Below are 23919 nucleotides of genomic sequence, written 5' to 3' on the forward strand. Positions count from 1 at the left end.
TTGTATTGTCATGTAAATTATTTGAAAAGAATAAAATAATCAAGAATGGGATGCTAACTAAGGAAGCTACCTCCTCTACTGTAGTGGTCGCCAGCAGTGCTTTGTAAAAGAAAAGTCCGTCTTTCTTTTATCTTTATAATTTTATTTTTAATTATTTTATTTTTTTTTGCTTTTGGGCTCTATGTTATGTGTTGTACACCATCATTTAAGAAAAGTACAAAATATGGGAGGAATCTATGTACTGTATACTGTGATTTGTTTTTTTAAAAAACCAAACAAGAAAACTATTAAATTTTATTTTATTTTTTTATAGATGCAAACTTTAAGAATAATCCAGATTATAAACCGAATCTCACTGCAAATTAAATGTTTATTTCTAGGTTTTCATGTGAGATCTTTCCAAGGTGGTCTATTCTGTTAGAAATAAATCTGTTTATTGTGAATGAATAAAGTTGGAAGAACACAACCTTTTTGATTAACATCTGTGTAACAATGTGCTGCTTTTATTGACTATTTAAAATTGGAACAGAGCACACTTGTGAATATAAACATGTAAATCAGATCAATGTCCTTCATAAGATTTATATTAATCTGAACATAATGAGGTCTTATCCTTCTTAGGAGAAGTAGTACAGAGGATGAGTCCTTTTACTTTGTTGATCCTTTGGTGTCACAGTGAGGTTAACTTTCTGAAAGTGCATCTTGTGACTTTGGTGTTCTTCTGGCCTTCAGGCCTATAGAGGGGCTCTGTGGATGTTTATTTACAGGAGAGTGTAAAAGAGATGGAGGTAAAGAAATTTGTTTCACAGAATAACGTTGGTAAACGTCCATCCAGGTTGAACTGGCTGCTTATTTCTTGACCTAACCTAGTTTGACCTAACTCCCTGTCCTCAAATAATGACAAGCCTGACGAGTTTAAAATCCTGGAGGACTTAAGTTCTCTGCTCAAGCTGTACAACAGTGGCTGCAGCCAGTTTAACAAAGCTACCTGTCAACCTGACCTCTGATCTTATATATATATATATATATTTATTTATTCAATATGTTATAAAGTCGTTTGTGCACAATTGACAGAAACGCTGCTGGTTTTAATCGGTATGTGGTTTGATAATTCCATTCATTTTTACATTTTCTGCAGGCCTGCACTGTACATGTTGTTGCACTTCATTTATTTTACTGTACATTAATTCACTGTATTTTTTAATTTTCCCTCATCGTTGGGACTTTTTTAATTCATATTTCAAATCATTTTTTTCATATTTATTTTTTCAGGTGCAGATTTTTTGTATCAGATTTATAAGAAATCTACATTTTTATAGATTGAAATGGTTTTTTTTATTTGAGCAAAAGAGGGAGTTGGCTAAGGGAGAGGTGGCGTGACGTTTCGCTCCCCGGAAGGCGTGTGCGAGGCAGTCAGGTTCAAAAAATGAGACTGGGACGAAATACGTAAAGAAATAAACGGTTAAAAAATCAAATAAATAAAAAAAAAAGAAGGGAGATAACCTACCTACCACACAAACTGTCCCTGGCTTCACGAGCCAGGGACAGAACCCTGGACCACTTTCCAGTTTAGAAAGCTTTATTGGCATGAATGTAATTTTAACAAGATGCCAAAGCGTCAATACAAAACAACATGAACAGTAATCGATGATGTAGCATGATTAAAATTTATAATTATACCCATTATTTATTACAACAAATAAACGGGGAAAAAAATAATTATAATTACAATTATTAAGTTTATGTACAGATGCAGATATACCAATGATTTTTATATATACATATATTATTTACATTTCATTTTCTGTTTTTGTAGCTCATTTTATTCATGCAGTATTTACAGTTGTTTTGCAATTTTTGCTTTTCGGAACATTTGTGTTTTTTTCAGCGTTTGTGCATTTGTTTTGAGAGTATGCTTTTGAATGCACAACATTTCTGAATATGCTGAACATTTTTCTAATTGTTGTTTCATCAGCTGCCAAGCATTTGACCACTACCAGCCACCATACATTATAGACTATTTTTATTACAATCTGCCCGTGGAAGCCTCCTTCTAAGTTTAACTTTTTGTTTTAAATGAACCTACCAGTGCCATTTGGTTGCATTTCCTTCATCTTGAACCATTAGTCATGTTACTACTGCTGACTCCCATCACAGGTTCAGAGCATTATCTCAGTGGTGAGTGAAAAAGAACTTGTAAGTGCATAAAGAAAGACACATGAAATCTGATAGGGCTCTCTGGTTTGAACCCTGGTGCCTCTCCATGTGTAATTTGTGGATTTTGGTGAAAACCCAGTGTCAAAACACTTGACTAAAATGAAGGAGGCGTGAGATATTCGTCATGTGTGTTAATCGTGGTGCAGTAACAAGAACAAGGCTCGCCTAGATCTTTTGCAGCTGGACGTTGAGAGAGCAGAGGAAATATTTACATTACAGGCATCAAAGACATTACTGTAGTGTGATGTTACAGCAGCTCCATGTGTTTCTCTTCACTGACACATGTACTCTGTGGTTAAAAAAAAAAAAAAAAAAAAAAAAAGGACATCCCAGCTATTCCAGCACCTCACACACATCCCCTTGTGGTGTACACATTAGGTGCATGCTTCACACCTCTAGCTTTAGTGGGGCTTTGTTTCAATGTAACTAATCCCTCGACAACTCTCGTCCATTCCTCTCGACTTCTGAGCATCAGAAGTCCACACGCTTTCTGCGTATTCAGAATACCGTGTGCTACATCAATCATGATGCCACTTTGAGACTCTGCAGTCAACCTGCACATTTATAACCTACTGCATGGTAACACCAAAACATATTAAATACAGACAGAATGAAACAAACTCTGTATATGATGTTTTTAAGCACTTTTTATACACACAGAAGAATCAACATTCAGTCAGAGCAAACAGACATTACTTTCAGAAATAGTATGACTTTCTTTGATGAATTTAAGGCACAACAATAACCATTATCTTTATATCACATATAAATGTTTCCCTTCTAATGAAAAAGAGTCTCAAGCATGATAACATATCCAGTAATCCAGTCCCCAACATGATACTGACATAAAAGTGAGGTTTACAAGAGGTAAAATAATTGAAGAGAGAAGAGGACAATGGTGCAGGACGAAGAAAAGAAAAATGATGTGGGCTAAACAGTTTGTGATGCAGGTGAGGAGTTTCTTATGACTACAAATAGTAAACATGCACGAGACGATTCATCTTCTCTTCAGTCTGCAGCTCCAACCTCTTACTTCTTATCCTCTTTATTTTCTTCTTTTGCAATTTGAGCTGCAAGTCAGAAACACAAGATCAAACACAAACTCTCATCAATCCCTCTCAGTAGGCACAATGTACAAAAAACACCTGATCCTATTCAGCAGTTCATCACTTTGAGGAGATGTCTCCCTTAGTAAAAATAACCTCCAACTCACTTACAGGCAGCAGATTGACATATTTAGATTTATTAAAGGCCCTTTTGGGGGTTCATATATCTGTCTGTTTTCATGTACTGCTGCTCCATGCAGGCTCTCTGCCTGTATTTCTAACACTCACAATCCCCCTTGAAGAGAAAAAAAAGAAGAAGCAGGCTCCACAAGTCTGATCTGATTGGTCGGCTGATTTGCTTTCTCCTAATTGGTCAGTCGTTGGGCTGTGTTGGATATTTCCAGCCTCTTTTACCATATTGGGAATGCTAAAGTCAGTCTGAGGGGAGCTTGTGCTCGCTCAATGTGCTTGGATCAGTGATGTATGGGTTTGTGATGTCACAAATCCATTGTAAACGAGGGGGCTAGGGACCGAGCAGTACTATTGCTACTGCTACTTGCAGCCGCTTTTCCACGGACTTTGAATTTTTGCACGTATAGATGTGCCTATAGATGCACAAGACAACTGGAAAACACACTAAAGAGCATATAAAACCAGAAAAAGCAGAATATGGGACCTTTAAGTTTAAACAAAACTATTCTTAAATACAGAAGACATGAAGCAGTATTTGTTCTGCTTTTTGCCTCTAATTTTGCTCTCCACCAACTCCCGGGCCAAAGTCTGATGAGCTCCTAAAACACAACTACACTAAATACACCAACCTTTACTCTCTGGCTCAGTGTTCGATTGGTTTGGGAAGTTTAAGATATCTGTCAGGGTCCAAACAGTTTAGTGATCAGATATAAAGAAAACAAAGAGCTGAAAGGTGATGAACAGTCACTCCGATGGAAACAGCATATGGGTGTCAGGTATACAGCACATCGTGTGTGGGTTCATGACTATGATTGACACCTCTAATAGTCAACTCCTATTTATGTTATCCATTGTTGATTTTGACATATTGATTAAAGCTGCTATTAAAGCTCTTAAAATGTCATACATTTAAGCACCAAGAATTTGACCTAGAGACAAAATGTCGAGGGAAAAAAAAGATGTGGTAAATGTGTACATCGGATAATTGTCTTTAAGCTCAGGTGATTTGATGAATCCGTGTGAAGCATTTATCAGTGTGTGAGGTGGAGTTGGGTGTTAGCTTGGGATCAGAGGCTGGTTTGAAGCATGACGAGACAAAACATCTTCAGTAAAGGTTAACAGATAAAAGAGGGAGGGAGACACACAGTATCGGGACTTAAGATCTATTTAAACCTTACGAACATATTCATGAACACGTTAAGAATGCAGTGATTTTAACTCCATGACGATATGCTCTCATGTATGTGTTTGTTGTTTCTATACATCTTGTAGTTACGCTTACAGCTGTAACATTAAGATAATGTCGATTCTCCATCTTTAAAAGGTGAAGTATTTCTTCAACATAACACAATTTCTTAGTTATCCCCAGGAAACTTTGACTGTATTTTGGCACAAATAATGGTGAAAGAAAACCTGTGTTCAGTTCATTTGTTGACAACGTTTTTTATGCGTTCAATGTAAAATCAGTTGAATTCAGGATATTTCTTGCCTGAAAATTTGCATGCATGTTTGTCTAGATGCTTTCTGGGAGAGAGAGAGAGAGAGAGAGAGAGAGAGAGAGAGAGAGAGAGAGAGAGAGAGAGAGAGAGAGAGAGAGAGAGAGAGAGAGAGAGAGAGAGAGAGAGAGAGAGAGAGAGAGAGAGAGAGAGAGAGAGAGGGAGAGAGGGGGGGGGGGGGGAATGACATGCGTAAACCACAGGACAGAGTTGAATCCAGGTCGCCAGCTTTAGCATCTCTGTGCACACACTAACCACTGGGTCTCTATATGTAAAATAAATAATGCATGTTTCAAGCATCTATCTGTGGAAATCTTGGAAAACAGTAAAACTGTAAATTTGTTGATCAATAGATATCTTTGAAACAGTTCGATGTGGACTCGTGATACAATGTGTTAATTTAAAAAAAATAAAATACATGATGGTGGAGTGCCTGAGCAGGTTATGAAAAGAGAAAACAGTACTTACGGCGGACCTCCAGTTTACACTCCACTACGTCTTCCCCGCTGTCGTTCACAGCTTTGCACATGTAAACGCCTCCATCGAACAGACACGGCTTACGGATCTCCAGCGTCAGGACCCCCTGCTTACTGAGCATCCGGTACTTGGCTTCATTCGAGATGTCCATCTTGTTCTTGTACCAGGTCACTTTAGGCTAACACAATATCAAATAAGTATTTTTACTAAGCTATTACATGTATTTGAGACAAACTATATCTAACTTATCAAACTCAAATATCTTTTACTCACTCTAATGTTACACCTCACTGACCTTTGGTATGCCTCTGACTGAGCAGCTGAGTGTGGCGTTGTATCCTGCGATGACGGACCGGCTCACCAGAGGATGTGTGAACTTTGGAGCCTCTGAGAAGTCGAGATCTTTGTGAGATGGCGGCTTGTAGGCGATACCTGAGGAGACGCACCATATTCATCTCATTTGTCAGTTCTGCTATTCTGCATTAATAGCAAATGATTCCCAAACAAAACCAGACACAAAACCAGACACAAAATCAGAACGACAGCTTTGATCAATTATAAATGTGCAGTCAGAGCTCACCTGTTTTCTGGATGTAGGCGCTGTCCTTAGTGTGGCAGGGGTCAGGGCTGAGACCCACCAGGTTGATGGCGTAGGCTCTGAAGACGTACTCATTTCCCATGATGAGGTCAGACGCCACACAGTTAGTTCGCCTGTACTGATCGTAGACTGTGTACCACTCCTTCAGATGAACAGATGAATACAAAAACGTGTCAGACTCAGTTTTAAAATGAAACAAAGGTTGATGTTTACAGGTCGGTGAAATATTAGAAGGAAATCGGACAAATACATTTTTACAATAATAACGTAGAAATATTCCTTTTTGATTTTATCACCAACATGTTACGTGCAGGTAAAGAATAATCAAATAGGATGTGTACAGACTCAAGCATTATGTACCCCTGCCACAGTTATATCTCTCATCTGCTGTCTGACGTCTCACAGGTACACAGAGCAATGTTATTGGTAACATGATAATCAACATCTCTGCACTCTCTATATAGAGATGCAAGTTAAATGAATTTGATCTAATAATGACCACAGTGAAACGTGAGCCATCAGCAGAACAATGGCCCTGCGTCACAGCACAGACAGTCCGCATCGGGTCACGGCTGTAAGGATAAGATTAGGACATTCCTGCTCAAATTTGTTCCTGGAAGCTCGAGCTGGACGATGGTGCCAGTTGGAGCTTTTGCCAACCGGCCCATAATGCATCGCTTTTGTTGCAAGGGGAGGCTAAAACATTCCTCCGTGTCCATGCAGCATTTATCCTCAAACATTTTCAGACACCCGCCGTTCATCATAACTTAAGATAAAGGTTTGAAAATGTAGACCACAGATCAGCTTAGTTATGAGCTGATGATGACATGGAGATACAGTCTTCCTCTGACGGATCAGAGATATTTTGTAAATGTTGTTAAGTGTCTCTTTGTATTGGGATCTTGACCTGACTGATCTGTAGATCTTGGGTCTCTGACTAAATATGTGTTATACCAGAAGGCAGTGGCACATGTATGGCTTAATAAAGGGCGACACGGAGAGTGACAAACTCACAGTCAATTATCTACGCAATGTTGCAACATGCAAACACTCACATCCTCAGTCTCTTGGTCTCATTCAGATGTATTTATATGTATGTATGTCAGACTCTAATTCAGTAGATTCTCACCATGGTCTTCTTGTCAGCTTTCTGAATGCAGTATCCAGTTATTTCACAGTTTCCCTTGTCCTTAGGCGGCTTCCACTCGAGTGCCACATTAAAGCCCCAGACATCCACAATCTTTAGGCCCTCAGGCGGCCCAGGAAGATCTAAAGAGGACAAATATGATTAGTTCTCTGCAGGAAGTTCTCTTAGGTAAGAGTGAATAGGAGGTTTGCTGTTTACTGTGATTATATTCATTCTTGTTAATACCCACAGAAGCTCTGCTCGTGTTCAGTCCTGCTTACCAACAATCTGCAGCGTGATACTTGCTGTGTCTTCCACATTCTCAATCTCCACATGGAGGTCGTACTTCCCCGAGTGTTGCCTGTCTGTCCTACGGATGAAGAGGATTGTATCCACCTCGCTGTTTCTCACACTGGCGAATGTTGGGCTGAGAGGCTCCCCGTCTTTGCTCCATGTGACCTTTGGCCGGGGTTTACCCTGCAGACCGGAAAAGACAAAGGAAGATGCTTCAGTTTGAAAGGCTTTTTGTCGTAATCCAATAAAGCTCAACTTCAAGGGAACACCCCCTAACATCATCATTCTCTTCAGTCTGTCAATACAATACTTGGGCCCAGAGAAATCTCCAAGACTCGACTATCTTCTGACCCGGCTCTAAAATTGTAATACTATTGTAGAGACCCAAAAGGGACAGTCACTCTAAGTTTGGACAGACATGCAGCGAAAAACCTCATGGGACTGTTTATGTCCACATTAAAAAAAGGTGTTCATAGCATGAAAGTATTGCTGTTGCTATTTACAGTAGCTGATACAGAGTGTGAATTCAGTTGACGGTTGTGACACCCATGTGTGAGCTGTTTCAGTTGGAGACCTCTGGCTGGTGTAACGCCTGTGTGGGGTGAATAAAACAGTGCTCATGCTGTGGTTTGGACATTAGCTGCTTGTCAAAACATGATATCTGCCTCTGAGTTACTGTTAACATGCCAGCTTGCCACAATATATATTTCTATCTTAGCACGCAAGGTATGAGTGTTGCCTTTTCTCTGACACTGTTTTGATAATAATACATTTTTGACAGTTGTATGATTAAAACATGCCAATGTGTGATAAGGGTAGAGAATATAATTAACAAGCGGAGCCTTTCTCATATGCACTTCTTCACAAAATTACTAGTTTTTTAAAAAAATAATTTGCAAGTAAAGAGAAGCTTGGGTTTTGTGGGTAGTTCATATCCAACTCTTAAGTGTATTCTGCATCAAGATGTAAGCGGAGCATTCTGATTATTTGAATATCATTTGGAGTCTGATTGATTTAGCTTTGTGTGTTCTGCACCTGGAAAGGTATCACGAGGTTCACAGTGTCGCCGACTTTCTTGATGAGCGTCTGGCGGAGGTTTCTGGGAAGCCAAATTTTAGGACGTTCTGTAAAAAACGAGACACGAACAAAAGAAGCATGATAGGGACCTACAAAAAGAAGCAACTTAAAAAGGGGGTTTCTATATTTGGATGAATGAGATATACAGTATGGGTTGTTATGTCTCATTATGGAGCAGATGAAGAGCAGCATCAAAACATAAAATGAATAAAAACGGACGCATTATCTCTCTGATGGTAACAGGTTGAGCTAAGGTTGTGGGAGCACTGGGTCCCGCCATGTTGTAGGCCCGCACACGGAACTGCAGCTTGTCTCCAGTATTGAGGCCTCTGACGATCATGGATGTCCTATCAGTCAGACCCTGAATGGCTGGAATCCACTCATCGGCTGTGACCAGGAAACAACACTGTGATTCATCATGATTGATGGTTACAAACTTTAACAATGTAGGCTATAAAAAAACCTCTCCTTATCATAGCATGCAGGTCAGTAGCTTCAGCACTTACTGCCCTCCTTGCAGTACTCGACCCCATAACCCTCGAGTTCAGATGAGCCGATCCTCTCAGGCGGACGCCACTTCAGAGAGATGGAGGTGTCGCTGATGTCTTCCACGCTCAGTCCGATGGGCTCACTTGTAGGAGCTGAGGGTGAGCCAGAGAGCACGTAAGTGAGCTTGTTAGTCAGTTAGAGCATTAATGCAATTACATGTACAATGAGGGACTGAACAGGTGGATGAACCTGATTTGCAAATAATAAAAGATGAAGAGGAACAAAAACTCAGTGACTAACTTGACTAACGAGCCAATGACGCTTCCGTCTCTCCACTAAATGATTAATCAACTGATCATTTTAGCGTTGAACAAAAAAAGTCACCCAGAAGCAAACAGGGGTGGGCAGCGGCTCAGATATAGAACCGGTGCACGATCCCACAAGATGGTTCAATTCTTCGATCCTCCGCTCTGCACAGCCAAACAAATTTGACATTACGGTCTCAGAAAGGAAACATTGATGAGTACAGTATTCATCTCTTGTAAGGAACCACTGAGCACAAGGAGCAGCATGAAAACAGACTTTTAACTTTTACATGCCTCAGAGGGACAGAAATGTTTTCGATTTAGCAAGTTTGAAGCTTGATCTAGAAACTGGAAATAATGTTTGTGCTTGCTCCTTTAAGGGCCTGACTGATTCTGTCCACATTATTTTGTACTGTAGTGGCCTACAGGAAACACTTTGGTTTAGGAATTGGAATTAACACAGTGAACTACATAAATGTTTAACATTGAGAGACATATTAAGGTGATCACTTTGATTACTTATGGTAATGTTAATGAGAATATAATGCAAACAAAAGACGTCCTGGTCCCTTTGTAATAAAAACATGGACTTTATTTCAACATCAAATAGTTGTGTTTGTGTTGTCACTTATCAAAGCGGTCTATCAGTCTGTAAGCCTGCTGATGTCATCCTGGGAAACATGAGCTGTCTGTCTAACCTGCTGCTGGGAGGAAGTCTGTGTCTGCTGTGCTGTTTATGTCTCACGAATAAAATGACGTGATTCAATCTCATCAGCTGCTTCCCACATATTGTTTTTACCACAGAAAGTCCAAAAGCAAACTATTAATCTCAAAACACGTTTTATCTTTGTGAAACTAAAAGGATGGGGTTTTTTTTTAAGTGTAATGGAAAATGATGAAAACATGTTTTAGTAATGCATTCAGCTTTGGGATTAGGGAGCTCTCCTTCCCTTATCTCGGAGCCCATTGGTGTCTTTTTAAAACAGGGATGGTAGGAGGGATGACTACACTCCCATGTGGGGTTGACTTCACCATCAATTTAGTTTCATTAAACTTTAAACTACAAGAAATTATTTTGGATGACAATGTCAGAAATGAGTCACCCGGACAAACTCAGTAAATATGAGTCAGTTAGATGAAATAATTAAATGACTACTTAAGGTCTTATGTCTAGTCCTGCCGCAAAGTTATTGGCTCAATTTGAATTTTAATGGTCAAGCAGTTCAGCATGAAATATTTTTCCACAAAGATAACTTATTAAAAATAACAGGCAGCTAGTGACTGATAGAAGTGTATAAAACACCTAAAGTCATCTTTCTCAGGTTAACCTCTGTTTACCTTATATAGCACTGTACCACTGATTGTGCATGGTGAAGTGTACCAATGAGGAGTTCTTCAAATGACATCAGAGATTCTCATGTGACTGCTCGGAGAAAAATATTGGATCAACCATAAACGGTCATGTTGTTTCAACAACCTGCTGGCATTATGAGGACAAACTGAGAGGTGTTGTATTCTAGTTGTTGCCCCATCGTCACTGAGGCCACAGGGCTCCAGGTCACAGGACACGGCTAAGTATACGGCGCAGGAAAAATGACAGGAACACTGGTCAGAGGTCAAGGGTTTCCTCTTGCTGATGAAGTCACAGCAGCAGATATTGTTTTAAAAGACACTCAGAGTTCTGCGTGTGTTGTTCTCCTTTTTCCTTTATCTCCTTCTTTGTTTGTATTTTAAAAAGCCATTTTAACATCTAGGCCAGAGGACTACAGATGAAAAGTAGCGTTTTATATGTTTTATTAATTTGCACTGTCCCCTTCCTAAGCAAACTGAAAAATATATACCCAATTAGATGTGTTTTAAAAAGCATACAGCAATGTATTTCCAACATACATAATAACAATCAGGGGGCAGAAATAAGAAGCCAATTTAACCTTTTCTGAGTTCAAAACCTACATCATTGTAAAAATCCCTCAAAGAAAATGCCTACTAGCAGGTGGTTCAGGCTCAGGCTCTGGTTCAGCAGCAGAAACAGGCTCAACAGGGGTCTCCTCTGCTGGGGCGACATTTTCTGTTGGTGGGACACCTTCTTCTGCGGGTGGTGTATCATTCCCAGCTGGAGCTCCATCATCCCTGCATGGGGCGACATCTGTAGGGACTTCTGGAGCTGGTTCACTGCTTGATTCTGACTCAGGAGGAGAAAGAGGCGCCTCTGCTTCAGTCTTGCTAGTTTCCACCTCCACTGGAGCATCAGCTGGCGTCTCCTCCGCTGGTTTCTTCTCCGCCGTCTTGGGAAGTTTAGGCTTCGTCATTCTCCCTCGGTGTTTCTCTATCCTGGTGCTAATTGAAGCCGATCTTTGTTTGTGTCCCTCTCTTCTTCCAAACTCTGCTCTAACCTCTCATTCTCTCTTTGAACACACTTACAGGCTCTTGTTCTCTTGACTACTTGTCTTTGCTGAAGTGTCAACAATGCTTCCTCTGCAGCAGCCTCAACAGGAGCATGAACCCCCCTGTGTCCAGCAGCTGGTCCCAGCAGAGCCAAGCGCTCCTGGGCCATTATTTATAGAGAGGGATGCCACAGATTGTTTCCTAATCAGCTGCCTTACAAGCTTTTGGCCATCTGGACACAATGATGCTCCCTCTTAAATCAACAAGTGGAGAATGAGAGGGGAGTTAAAATATCAGCAACCAACTAAGTAACAATATGAACCTGAGCCTCTGACTTATGTTATGCTGTCAGCGCGGTGCAGTAGCAGATCTCGGATTTTGGGGCGGATTTTTTTAGGGGCGGAACAAAATGGAGATTTGAATTTAAAAAAATGTAAACTGTGGTACTGCAACAATACACATAAGCACGTCACATTCACAAGAACGAGACAGGGATCATTTTGAATATTATTATCACGTGAGTTTTTTTTTTGTTTTTGTTTTATCCTGTTAGATGTGTGTTTAAATACAGTTTTTAGAAGCCTCACAGCCAGTTCTGATCTGTTCATGCTTGGGTTCAAGTCGATGTTTTGGCCTGTTTGAGGATATTTCTTTCGAGACTGAGATCAAACAGAGCGAACTGATATGGAAACAACTGCAAAAGAACGCTCAGGACAGACAACTCTGAAAGACCGTGGTCAAAGTGCCTCAGCTCCAAGCAGAGCTAAGCGTAAGTAATCTGTTATTGTCCTGTACAAAAAATTCTTTCTGGACAATCAGGTGCACATACACACACACACCCCTACACACACACACACACACACACACACACACACACACACACACACACACACACACACACAATCACTGCACTTTAAAGCCTGACAATATTAAGAGATGATCTGTATCTGAATGTTTATTCCATGTTTAATACAAATACTTCTCAGATTTCAACACGCAAACATGATGCCAGACCTGTCAGGAACATGAGCCAACCAGGCAACAAGACCTGAGTGAAACTTTCAAGACCAGGCATGAAACGACCCCAGAGTAATAACAAACACTGACCTATTCATCGACATGATAAAACTGGAGTGTACCAAGCTGCATCCACGTTTGCCTTTCAATCTAATGATACGCTCATGATCTCCTGAATGGAAACAGCTGCTTTCATCAAACATGCAGCAGAGTAAATGATTCTATATTGCAGTGAGTTGGATGGGTGCTGCTTTCACACTCACCAACTGGCACGAAAGGCTGCGAGGCCGGACTGTGACGAGACATGCCGATACCGTTCACAGCATAGACTCGCATCTCGTATTGCACTCCTTCGATCATCCTCTTAGCTTCAAAGGTCGTTTCAGGATAAGGGTCAAAGTTAAGTCTCATCCACCTGTAGCTCTTTGTCTTCTTTCGCTCCAGCACATAACCTGAGAGGATAACGTTGTTTAATTTATCAGAACAATACGGATGAACACCTACAAGAATTCTTCACATTTTAAACTCAATAGGAATTGTAAGTAGTTTTTTTTGGTCTTTCTTACCAATAATTGGCTTGCCTCCATCAAACAGAGGGGGGTCCCACTGAACTATACAGGAGTCCTCTCCTACACTGAGGATTTTCACAGCTTGTGGAGGATCAGGAACGTCTGCAAGGAAATAATCAATTTGCCTTAAAAATGAGTACATTCATGAAGGGATGTTTTCCTTTTCAGTTGCAGCTTTGTCTTTTCATTTTGACTTACCAACAACTTTCACATTGATATCTGCGGTGTCCTCTCCAGCAGGGTTTCGAACCACGACAGAGTACATCCCCTCATCCTGCCTCTCGGCCCCCTCAATGGTGAAGATGCAGTGTCCTTTGGTGGTTTCAACATGGACCCTCCCATCTCCGTCTGTGACCACCTGTTCAACGAAAAACTAGAATCAGGTAACTGGATTACTCCTGAGTCAAGTATCCTCTGCCAAGTCAGCTAACTTCTAAACTGACTGACGTGTTGTCAGTGGAGGCGCTGATGCAGTTCATGTAAAAAAAAAATCCCATTTAAATCGTGGAGGAGAAGAACGCTGTGAGTAGCCTTGTTTGTCAGTTATTTTTTAAATGTCTTCTGATAATCATCAATTCTTCTCATTATTAGGAGAAATAAAAACAATTGTTCTGTCTCATCATACAGTGTGTAAGAGATTAGGAGTGTCATGCCAGCATGCAGATAGTGTCTTAAAAAACTTAAGCAAATGATTGAAGGTGAAAATACGAGATCAAGGAATACCCGAATAGACGCATTAGACTGATGATTGATGGTGATCATGAAGGATGGTATTCAACGTGCTAAATAAAATGGAAATCTGTTTTTAAGATTTTCAAGAAAACAAATGTTTTCCAATGACACTCAAGATTGAACAACTGCAACAGGAAAATGTGTTTTTCTTGATCTCAAGACAAAAAATAATTCATCCATGATTCCAGAGCAACAGCATTTTACAAAAATTGCAACTATAGCAATTTGTCGGCATACTGAGAGTTGATAGGGAGAAAACTATGCAAGTTCTGCTGTTCAAGCCAACAATATTTGAACACTCAACTTCAGATGTCATCATGCAAAAAGGAGGGTTAGTGCTGGAGACTGAAATGAAGTTTTCAGGAGTTGCTTACAAATGCAGTTTTCTGTATGTACATTTCATCAGATGATTATGCATGTAAACATTTTTGTTTAAATTGTATGACTAGATATATATGACTCGAACAACCTCAAGCAAAACAGTCAGCAAGAAAAATGTATTTAAACATTTACAGTGGCTGGACCTAAGGGAAGACACCTACCTGTACCCAAACCAAACATGCCTGTTGATTGTTTCCAAGGATAATATCACCCATTACATCATGAGTTACCATCCAAAGATATACTTACCTCCCAGTTTTGTCTGAGCTGCTTCTGTGTACAAGAGGATTCAGAACATGCTCTTACCTTGTTGATACTGCCCAATGCTGACAAACAACACATGCAGTTCCTAACTAGCTCTTAGAGGTTCTAACATATGGTGACAGCAAAACAAACATACAGGGATAACCGCTGGTGAAGCTGCTTTGCATTTATTCGTTTGCATGTGTTTGTAATTGTAACTGCTGCAACCTGTTTTTCTTGAAGGGCTGTAAAGCAATACAGAAGCTCAACCTGTGCAGTCTTGAGTGGCAAAATCGGTTATTTTGTTTTTCAATGGCTTGTGAGAATTGTCTTCTGATCATTTGTGCAGTAATCCAATTTATATGAAAGGGGTAAATGTGTGAAGATGACAGCTTCTCCACTGGCCTCTCCAGTCTACTCTTCAGGTGATTCTTTTGCTTTTGTTGATGTCAAGTGCAAAGAGGTGATGGATTGCTAAACGGAGAGAAGTTAAAAAGCATGATGCCACTGCCATACAGCATTTTGCATGAGGCATGCACACTTACGTCCCCATCGTTCAGGGTCCAAGAGGAAGTCGACCCTCCTCTCTCCTCTCCGTCAGGTTTTACAGAACTAGCCTACATTTGAGCAGAGCAAAGCGGTAAAAGCCGAAGAGAAAAGAGAGGCCAACATTTGACCTCTCTGTCTTCTCAACTTCAATATCAGCACACCTATAAGACGCAAGAAATTAGATAATAGTGTACCTATTGTACCTGCAAGATGTGGTTAAAACATCGAAGTATCCAAGCCACACCTATGCCACTGAAAGATGCTTTTCATTTTCAAATGCTAGTTGAGAAGGGCAAAATCTTCTCAGCTTGTATGATTAAGCTACACACATTTTCTAGAATTTTACTGCATTAGTAAAGCTTTCAATCTTTTTTTAAATAGTGAATCAGCCTTAGATGTCAGACCTTACCGACTGTACTCTGGATGGTTGTCAATGATCAGAAGATGGATGTGAAGCCTGATTGACAACAGAAGGGTATTGATCTGTTTTACCTTCTCTGCTTTGGTCCAGACCACTGTGGGAGCTGGGTCTCCAGTAATCGGGACGTCCAAGCGCAGTTTGTTGCCAGCCACCACCACGATGGTTGACTCAGCAGTGCGACCCATACAGTCCAGGTGGATTTTTGGTGGATCTTAGACAGTGACAGACATGGTTAAACTGAGCAATGGTTTCAATGGTTCATTCTGTGTGCTACAGGAGAGTTTGGTTGTTGGTACCTTGGCGCGGGACGTAATCAATCTTCACCTCTAGGAAAAAATGACAGGTTTCTTCAGTAGCTGAGAATTGAATGATTTTTCATTTTTATGTGTAAAGTGTAAAAACATGAAAAGATACCCAAGAAATTGAGTTTAGCCGAAAGGTTGAACGCGTGGCCATCAGGCACAAAAGTGTAGTCTCCCTCGTCCTCTGGTTTGACCTCATCGATGGTCAGTTTGTGGATTCTGCAGAGGAGGACATTTTTTAAAAGTTGACTTCATGCTGTAATTGAATACATGCACGTGTCGAACAAGCATGAACGTTGCCCTCACCTGCCAATATGTGTGATATTAACTCTGGCGTCTGGCTTTACTTCCACACCATTCTTGTACCATGTCCCCCTCACGTTCTCATCTGACACCTCACACTTAAAGACGGCCTGATCCTTTGCCTTTACAGTGAGGTCTGCGATGCTCTGGAACACCTCCAGCTCTTTCTCTAGCGGTGAGAAAAACAAAGAGTCAGAGAGCAGATGAGGAAAACCAAAGGTCTTCAGACTTCAATTAAAGGGGAGGGAATAAGATGATGATGATGATCGGGAGAATAATATGATTTAAAAAAATGAGATGCAGCTTTTGTATACAAGGATAATATGGTACTGATATGTTGGGGCATGAGATGATTATTATATTTGGGCGGCCTTTGTGTTTTGTATTTTAGCCACAGGTGCAAGATGATTAACTAATTGAGTTATATGTATAGTAGGAAATAAAATGCGAGGATATGAAAAAAAGATGCAGGAGCTTCAAGCTGGAACTGTACATGTAAATAACCAGACATAATGTACAGGGGGCGTTGTTAAAGTTATCTAAAAAAAAAAACCCTGTAATCCAGAGAAGATAACTCAGACCACACTCCCTGTAAAGGTTACAGGAGATTTTTATCTCAGCTCATTGGGTGGGCCAGTAAGGTGGGAATGGTATTATAATGGGGGTTCTGCTGTGGAGTGAGGTGTTGATCTCTGCTGCACGCGACAGCTGGTTTTCTTGGCAGGCTGTGGGTTCGATTAACAGCCTGATAAACTACACTGGACGGAGAGAAAGAGCCAAGACGAGGTTTAAATTTACACAACCGACCCTGAGACACACACACACACACACACACACACACACACACACACACACATACGATACACAGTTGAAGATAACATGTAAAAGTGAGGACATATGTATATTTACATAAATGTGATTAAATTTCACAAACAATAACAAGACAACTAAATTATTGTTTACACAACAGAACACAGAAAAGGTTTCATTAGAAACACACGTTGATGAAGTTTGTTTATGTTCATCATGAATACTTCTGCTCTGTGAGCTGATATGATGAAATGGTTACTGGGTGGCATAAAAAAAAGGGGAATGAAAGAAGGGGGATAGAACTAGTTGGGTTTTTTATTGATCTATTTGTTTTTGCCTACGTCCATGTGCCAAAGAGTTTGAATCGTCCCCGTCCATCATTTCTAGAACACCTGTGAATCGAAATTACAAGAGTTCTTAACTTTCACCTGCAAAACATGCCACATGTTAAATTTACTGACACCAAAATACTGAGGGGCATATGTCACATCTTTAGGTAGAAGATCTCTCATTTAGACAGAAGATCATTCTTTTAACCTTTGGGATAATGGAAATATTATATAATAATATGTGAGGGAAGTTGTGTTACGAGTTTCAGGCAAATATAGTTCAAAGGTCAATATAGAGAGGGTTCTTATAGTCTCCTACAGTGCTATCTATTTCACTGTTTAAATCAGAAACCACATTCTGTACTTACATGTACATATGTGCTACAGGGACAGCAAAGGGACATTTTGAAGAAAGAGAAAATAACTATATATTATGGTACATAAGTCGTACAGGATTTGAAACAAAAACTGAACTTTAGAAAAATGGTAGTAACCGTCGTGATATGTTCAAAATCTTAAAAGTAAATATGGTGTGAACACATCGAACTTATCTCACGCTAACAAAACTTGTTCTCCTTTTGATTACAGGTGATGCAATAGCAAGCATCAAATTCAAAACCTTGACAAATAAGCATTCAATCATCACAACAAAACATCAACAAAGAAAACAAAGACAGAAACAAACACCACAGACAGAAACAGGGACACTCGTGCCCTTCAGGTGAAATATGGTCCACATCTTCTAACTTTAGCTGGCATGTCGACTTGTGTAGCAAAGGCAACCTTGGCAGAATGATGTGGGCAAGAGATCCCAAAGATAGATAGCATGCCAAGAGAGACAAGGCCACATGGCGGCTGGTTTGGCATGAGAATGTGTGCTTGGAGTGTATATCAATGATAAAAATGTTTCATACTGTATTAAGCACATGCCCAAATGACACTCACCCTGCACCAGGAGCTCAGCCATTGATTCACCGCCGTTCGTTTTGACCTTGTAGTGACCACAGTCCTCCTTCGTGGCCTCGTTGATGATCAGAATGTGTTTGCAGCCATCTTTTTTGAAGCGATACTTGAACGATTCATCTCTAGTTAATTCAACACCATCCTTCTCCCTGCATGGAAATTAAACACCTCAGTTTCAAGAAAATTGTTTTGTGCATGAGCTTTTGCAGCAATCTTCCCCTTTAGATAAAAGGTCAAACGGGACTTGGTGAAATGCTGATTTGACCTTTTCTTTGAGGTGATAATTTACAGCTTCTGTCTGTCACAGAGACAGTGCTTGGTGTGTGGACATGACAAACTCAAATGCCATCTGCTGGGTGTGTGAGTAATGAACACTGTGTAAGAGTGACGTCAAGTAAGCTTAAAATACAAAAGACTTAAAGTCCCACTTTGAGTTTTATATACTTTTTTACACCAATCACACATCACCTGAAAGTGATGGGGGGGAAATTAATCAACATCTAATTTAATCTAATGCTTCACGTTAATAAAAGTTTAAACTGTTTCTATAGCTATATTAAACTTTAAAGCGGAGTGTCATACATGATCAAGCCATCATTTTGAGGTCATACATAAATTTAATAGTGTAAAGCTGATAGGAATATTTGGGGGATGGGCCTCACCGATAACAGTATATAGACTTGATTACATAAAACATTGTGTGAAAAGTAAAAAATAGTTTTACTGATTTTCTCCTTGATGTCTCTTTATCCTCTGCTTGAGCGATCAGTGAGTTATGACTTTCAGGACAGGCAGATTGTTTACTTGTTCAGTTATTTACAGTAGGTCAGAGCAGGACTCTGGCTTCTAATAGAGAAGATTACATCACACCGGGATTGCAGGAAGCCAAAACAGGCAAGAAATTCACCTGAGTGTTGTAAAAACTCGCCACCGCAATTTATGTTGGAGTGGCTGTTTGCGTGAATGGCTACAGTATTTGATTGCCAAGTTGCATCGAATAAATTGGATTATCAACAGAATCCAACAGAATGATTTTTTTTTTTCTCAAATTGAAAAAAAAAAGATATTAGAAATCTCTGACTGAAGGGCACTTGAATTGTTCATGTCTTGATTTGATGTAGTCACATTTCACTTTTGTAAAGCCAGCCATGGTTTATTGAAGCTATCACTGAGCTTCTTTTCATACTGTGACATCATACAAAACTTGACCTTTGTTTTGATGTATTAGTAAGTTTGGAACAGTGCCTAATAACCTTTTTTTACTTTTAGGATATGATTAGAGTGCATATATTATATATGTATATCCAAACAGATCATTGTTTAATAAAAAGGAATATCTAACCATTTCACATTGGCCCCTTCCTCTGATACTTCACACTCTAGCTCCACCCGCTCCCCTTTCATCACCATCTGATCCTCCAGATTCTTCACAATCTGGACAGGAGGCTCTAAACAAAACAAACAATAATAACAATAACAGTGAGTGGTTGAACTGCATCTCATAACCCTACCAATTAATGTTCTACACTATGTTGTCCTGGAAACCTTGCATACCTTTGACAAAGAGCTCAGTGGTGCATTTCTCCTCTCCCACCACACAGCAATAAGCTGCATCATCAGCCAAGGAGCAGTGGTTGATGGTCAGATAACGCATGTTTCCAACACTTTCGAAGATATACCTTTAAAAGAGACCAAGGCAAGCTTCTCATATACTAAGACTTTAAATGACAAAAGAAAATTCAATTACTCATGTAATTTAGTAAAAGATGAGAGGAATCAACAATCTATCGTTGCTGTTGAACACTTACTTGCTAACAATGTTGTGAAATGACGAGGTAGTTAATCCATATATTGATGAAATAAGAGAGGCACAAGAGAGAAAAACATCAATACTTAAAGAAGTGGTACTATATGCTGAATTCTTCATGGTGTAATGACCAGCATGTTTGTTCTGACCTTCCTGTTGGTTGAATTTCTTGTCCGTTCTTCAGCCATTTTACCTCTACGTCGGGATTTGCTACTTCAATGGCCAGTTTAATTTTATTTCCCTTTGACACTTGGTAAGCAGGATCCAACTTTTTGAGGAAAGCTAAGTTACAAAGAAGATTCAGAATAATCAATCATATCAGACCCATAATTAAAATGTTGTCAGCATTAGATCAAGTGCAGTCACTTGTGAAAGTTGCTCCAACCTTCACTTTTCTTCTCTTCTTTCTTCATCTTCTTCAGTCTCTTCAGCATGCCTCGCAGGTCAGTAATGCCATGCTGAAAAGCAATCTTCTCAAATTCTGATGAAGGAGCTCGGCTGAGAATGTCCCACACGTCCACGTCGGGCTCTGAGCTCACCTGCACGGCTCTACGAGATGTTTCAACCATACAGTCTATAGTTAAGACCAGTCACAGTGCACACAGTGCACTTTACATTATGGGTTAAAGATGGTAGGTTATAGAAGTTGACATATTGTTTACTCATTTTACTATTGATTTTCTAATCCATTCATACTAAAGGTGTTTAATAAGTGCCATCATTTTGTGTGGCCTAATATTATTGCTTGAATTTAGTCACTATGGCTGTCTCCATCTTCTGTCACACTCTCATTGGTCTGTGTCTTACCACACCTGTCCTCTAGGTGCCCTCAGTAACTCTTTTATCCCAGCCAATCACCTGACAGCTATCTCAGCTCAATCATGAGTTCAAAAGTACATTGTGTGTAAGTGATATCTGTTGTTCATGTGTAGCTAATTTTGTGACTTGCTGCCTTTGAATCTGAGAACACCTATTGAATTCAAGTGAAAGCAGAAAAGTCTCAAAACACCCAAATAATGTGAAATATAAATCTGAACCAATGTGAAATACATTATCTGATATTTGTATTTAAATTGTAAATAATTAATGAATTAATTCTCGAGATAAAAGTCCATCATAGCTAGCTGCATATTTTCTTACTTCATTACAAAAAGGACTGTTTGAAACTGAACTGAATGAAATTAACTAATTTCGCTATTCATTCAAACTTATTGTGCAGCATATATTATGTAGAAAGTGCTGTATCCTATTTATAAATTTAACAAGGGGACATGCAAAGATGTGTTCACTGCAATACTTCGAGAGCATGTCAGCAGTTTCTTACCGATTTGAGGATTTTAAGAAACTGCTGCTCAATCAGAGGAAGAACCCACGAGGCACAACAAACCAGACAAGTTACAACACCACAATTTAACAGCAAAGCAAACAGCATATTAGAAACAAGCATTTCAATATCCTTCAACTTCAAGTGGTTAAACAGCAGACTGGCAAGTCTTGACTTCTTAAGCCTTTATTAACAGGTCAATGAAAACCATGCTGACATCATTCATTTGTTACATCTCAAGTACATGCACATAATTGATTTTGAAGTGTGTTTGCCCCCAGTGATTAGAGGAGCATCTACATGAAATTATTTTGATAGTTAAGTACAATTAGATAAGGGGAAAGGAATTTTAGTAAAATAAAATTTTGTAAATTTTAATGTTATAATCAACTGATTTATTTGTAATCAAAACTGCTTAGTTAAAAGCACACTGTATTTTTATTGGTGTAAAAATGACATTTTTTGAAGTTTGAAGAAGATTTAAAGACATTCGATAGAATAGACCAATCATGTTGTGCTGGCTTAACATTGTGTGTTATGAGTGAATTAGTCTGCTGCAAGCCTTTGGGTAAAAACTGATCATTCCAGTGTTTCGTTTTGAAAAGGTAACTTACTCTCTGAAGACGCAGGACAGTTCAGGAAAAAAAAGAGTGAGACAGAGTTGGCATAACTACAGGAAGTTAATATTTCATGAAAGCCTATAAATCATTCCAAATCTTCCATGATTGCTCACCTCTTTTTTAATAAGGTACTGAAATCCAGCTCTCCAGAATCTTCTTTTCCATCTGTACTACTGCAAAAATATCATCAATCGGCAGCAAAACATGAGACACATCACAGTGGGATGGCTGACTTTCCAATAAAAAAAGAGTAGTGAAAAATACAGGAGTTGCTTGTTTAGAATAAAATAAAAGTCAATATTTCAAGACGATGAGGAAGACGTAAACTCTTGCTCCAAAATGCTTGTTCACAATAAAACCACATAACAGCGTCGCTACGTGTGCAACACAAATATTCAGGAAGAAAATACAGGCTTGGATTAAACAGAGGTAGTAGTGATAGAATAACAACAACTTTTAAAGATTGAGGGGAAATAGTTAACTCATGATAAAAGTTGTGAATCATCAGACAGATGTTGTACTGGAGAGACAGGTGTTGCCATGCTCAAAGGAACAGTTACATATAAGAAATATACTTATCAATACTGCCTTAATTTTATTTGCTATATGGAACCAAAGCTGGGGTCAGTAAGTTTAGCATAACACAGGCAAACTGAATAAGACTGGCTCTCTCAAAGTAATACATAAATAAATTGCCATCCAGGAACTCTTAATTATATACTGTGTGTATTTTGAATACAAACTGACATAAAAGGATACAAAAGATAACTTGTTGTCATGCAGGATGTAGGCTAGGTGTATATGTAGTCTAACAACAGCTAACTACTTTAGTCAGCCTGACTGAAAATGCATTACTTTGTTTAAAACCAAACTTGCTATTTTTTTCATGATATCAATTTCAAATGCTTTAGGTATGATGGAAAGTCGGAGGAGGGGTTGATTTTCACCTGAGCCATTAAGGTGTGAGCCACCTGTTATTCTAAGTTCAAAGAGAGCCAGGTAAGGCGCTAGTCCTGTTTTGCTAAGCTAAAAGTGACCTCAATCTCATCATTTGAGCAATGAAAATAAAGCAAATACAAATTATTCCTAAAAATAGCAAACTATTCCTTTGAGCCATGAGCAGCAGCAGTCACCAGAGCAAGAACACAAAACACTCAAGGTTAAAGAAAAAAAAAACAGTAACCAAAGGGTCTGCTTGACTCTAATCAGTGGGATGAAAGAAAAAGACAAGGGCATAGGTTTGACTGTGTGCTTGTCTCCTGTCTCTGATCCAAAAACAGGATTAGAAGCTCAGTCTTTGGTTTATGTGGTGAAGTTACAACACACCAAAGCTGTGCTTCCTCTCTGTAGCAACCCTGTGGAAGAACTCGACAACTGAAAAGCCTGTGTGTCTTAGCACATCCTGCACTTTCAGTATGATCAAACCACCGTCAAAGCTCACTCTGCCGGAGAGCTGTTTGTGCAGCTGGCTTTGCTGTTTTGATTGAGACCCAGGAGGAGATCAGAGAGAGCTGAAGCCTGCAGCCAGAACATCACACTTAACAGTTTAATACATCTCAACAACTCAAGATTTGCCTGAGTCAAAGGTTAACATAATGAATACTACTGGAGTAAGAGACTACAGTACATCCAGGATTGTGACTCTGGGTTGATCCACTCTCTTCTGGTCTTTGTTCCTGAGTCATTCTCTCAAAATTCAGCAGATTGGAGGCTTCACATCCACAACACTGGTTCTGTTTGATATGAAGACAGAGAAGAAACAGGCCACCCTGCTTTCTCTGTTCAATAACAACCAGAAGTCCTCAGAGTTTGAATCTGAGCCTCCATTGTTGCAACAAACCCCTTTA

At 39.5% G+C, this 23919-nt stretch overlaps 1 protein-coding gene across 1 annotated transcript in view; it reads right to left on the reverse strand.

Moving 5' to 3' along the window:
* Nucleotides 1-2823: 2823 nt before the first annotated feature.
* mybpc3 (myosin binding protein C3) overlaps nucleotides 2824-23919 on the reverse strand; it is a 28867-nt gene continuing 7771 nt past the window's right edge. Inside the window, exons 9-32 of the mRNA XM_079340355.1 lie at nucleotides 22186-22245; nucleotides 21453-21479; nucleotides 20514-20677; nucleotides 20278-20410; nucleotides 19876-20000; nucleotides 19664-19769; nucleotides 18304-18470; nucleotides 16223-16388; nucleotides 16029-16135; nucleotides 15911-15940; nucleotides 15686-15825; nucleotides 15190-15261; nucleotides 13487-13646; nucleotides 13286-13390; nucleotides 12983-13171; nucleotides 9030-9164; nucleotides 8743-8910; nucleotides 8482-8570; nucleotides 7434-7629; nucleotides 7156-7295; nucleotides 6009-6168; nucleotides 5724-5860; nucleotides 5420-5606; nucleotides 2824-3287 (exon numbers count right to left, since the gene is read on the reverse strand). Coding sequence (XP_079196481.1) covers nucleotides 3247-3287; nucleotides 5420-5606; nucleotides 5724-5860; nucleotides 6009-6168; nucleotides 7156-7295; nucleotides 7434-7629; nucleotides 8482-8570; nucleotides 8743-8910; nucleotides 9030-9164; nucleotides 12983-13171; nucleotides 13286-13390; nucleotides 13487-13646; nucleotides 15190-15261; nucleotides 15686-15825; nucleotides 15911-15940; nucleotides 16029-16135; nucleotides 16223-16388; nucleotides 18304-18470; nucleotides 19664-19769; nucleotides 19876-20000; nucleotides 20278-20410; nucleotides 20514-20677; nucleotides 21453-21479; nucleotides 22186-22245 — 3004 coding nt within the window. The 3' untranslated portion in view covers nucleotides 2824-3246. The remainder of the gene's footprint in view (nucleotides 3288-5419; nucleotides 5607-5723; nucleotides 5861-6008; nucleotides 6169-7155; nucleotides 7296-7433; nucleotides 7630-8481; nucleotides 8571-8742; nucleotides 8911-9029; nucleotides 9165-12982; nucleotides 13172-13285; nucleotides 13391-13486; nucleotides 13647-15189; nucleotides 15262-15685; nucleotides 15826-15910; nucleotides 15941-16028; nucleotides 16136-16222; nucleotides 16389-18303; nucleotides 18471-19663; nucleotides 19770-19875; nucleotides 20001-20277; nucleotides 20411-20513; nucleotides 20678-21452; nucleotides 21480-22185; nucleotides 22246-23919) is intronic.

This window comes from Symphodus melops, assembly GCF_947650265.1.
Source record: "Symphodus melops genome assembly, chromosome: 3".
Lineage (NCBI taxonomy): Eukaryota > Metazoa > Chordata > Actinopteri > Labriformes > Labridae > Symphodus > Symphodus melops.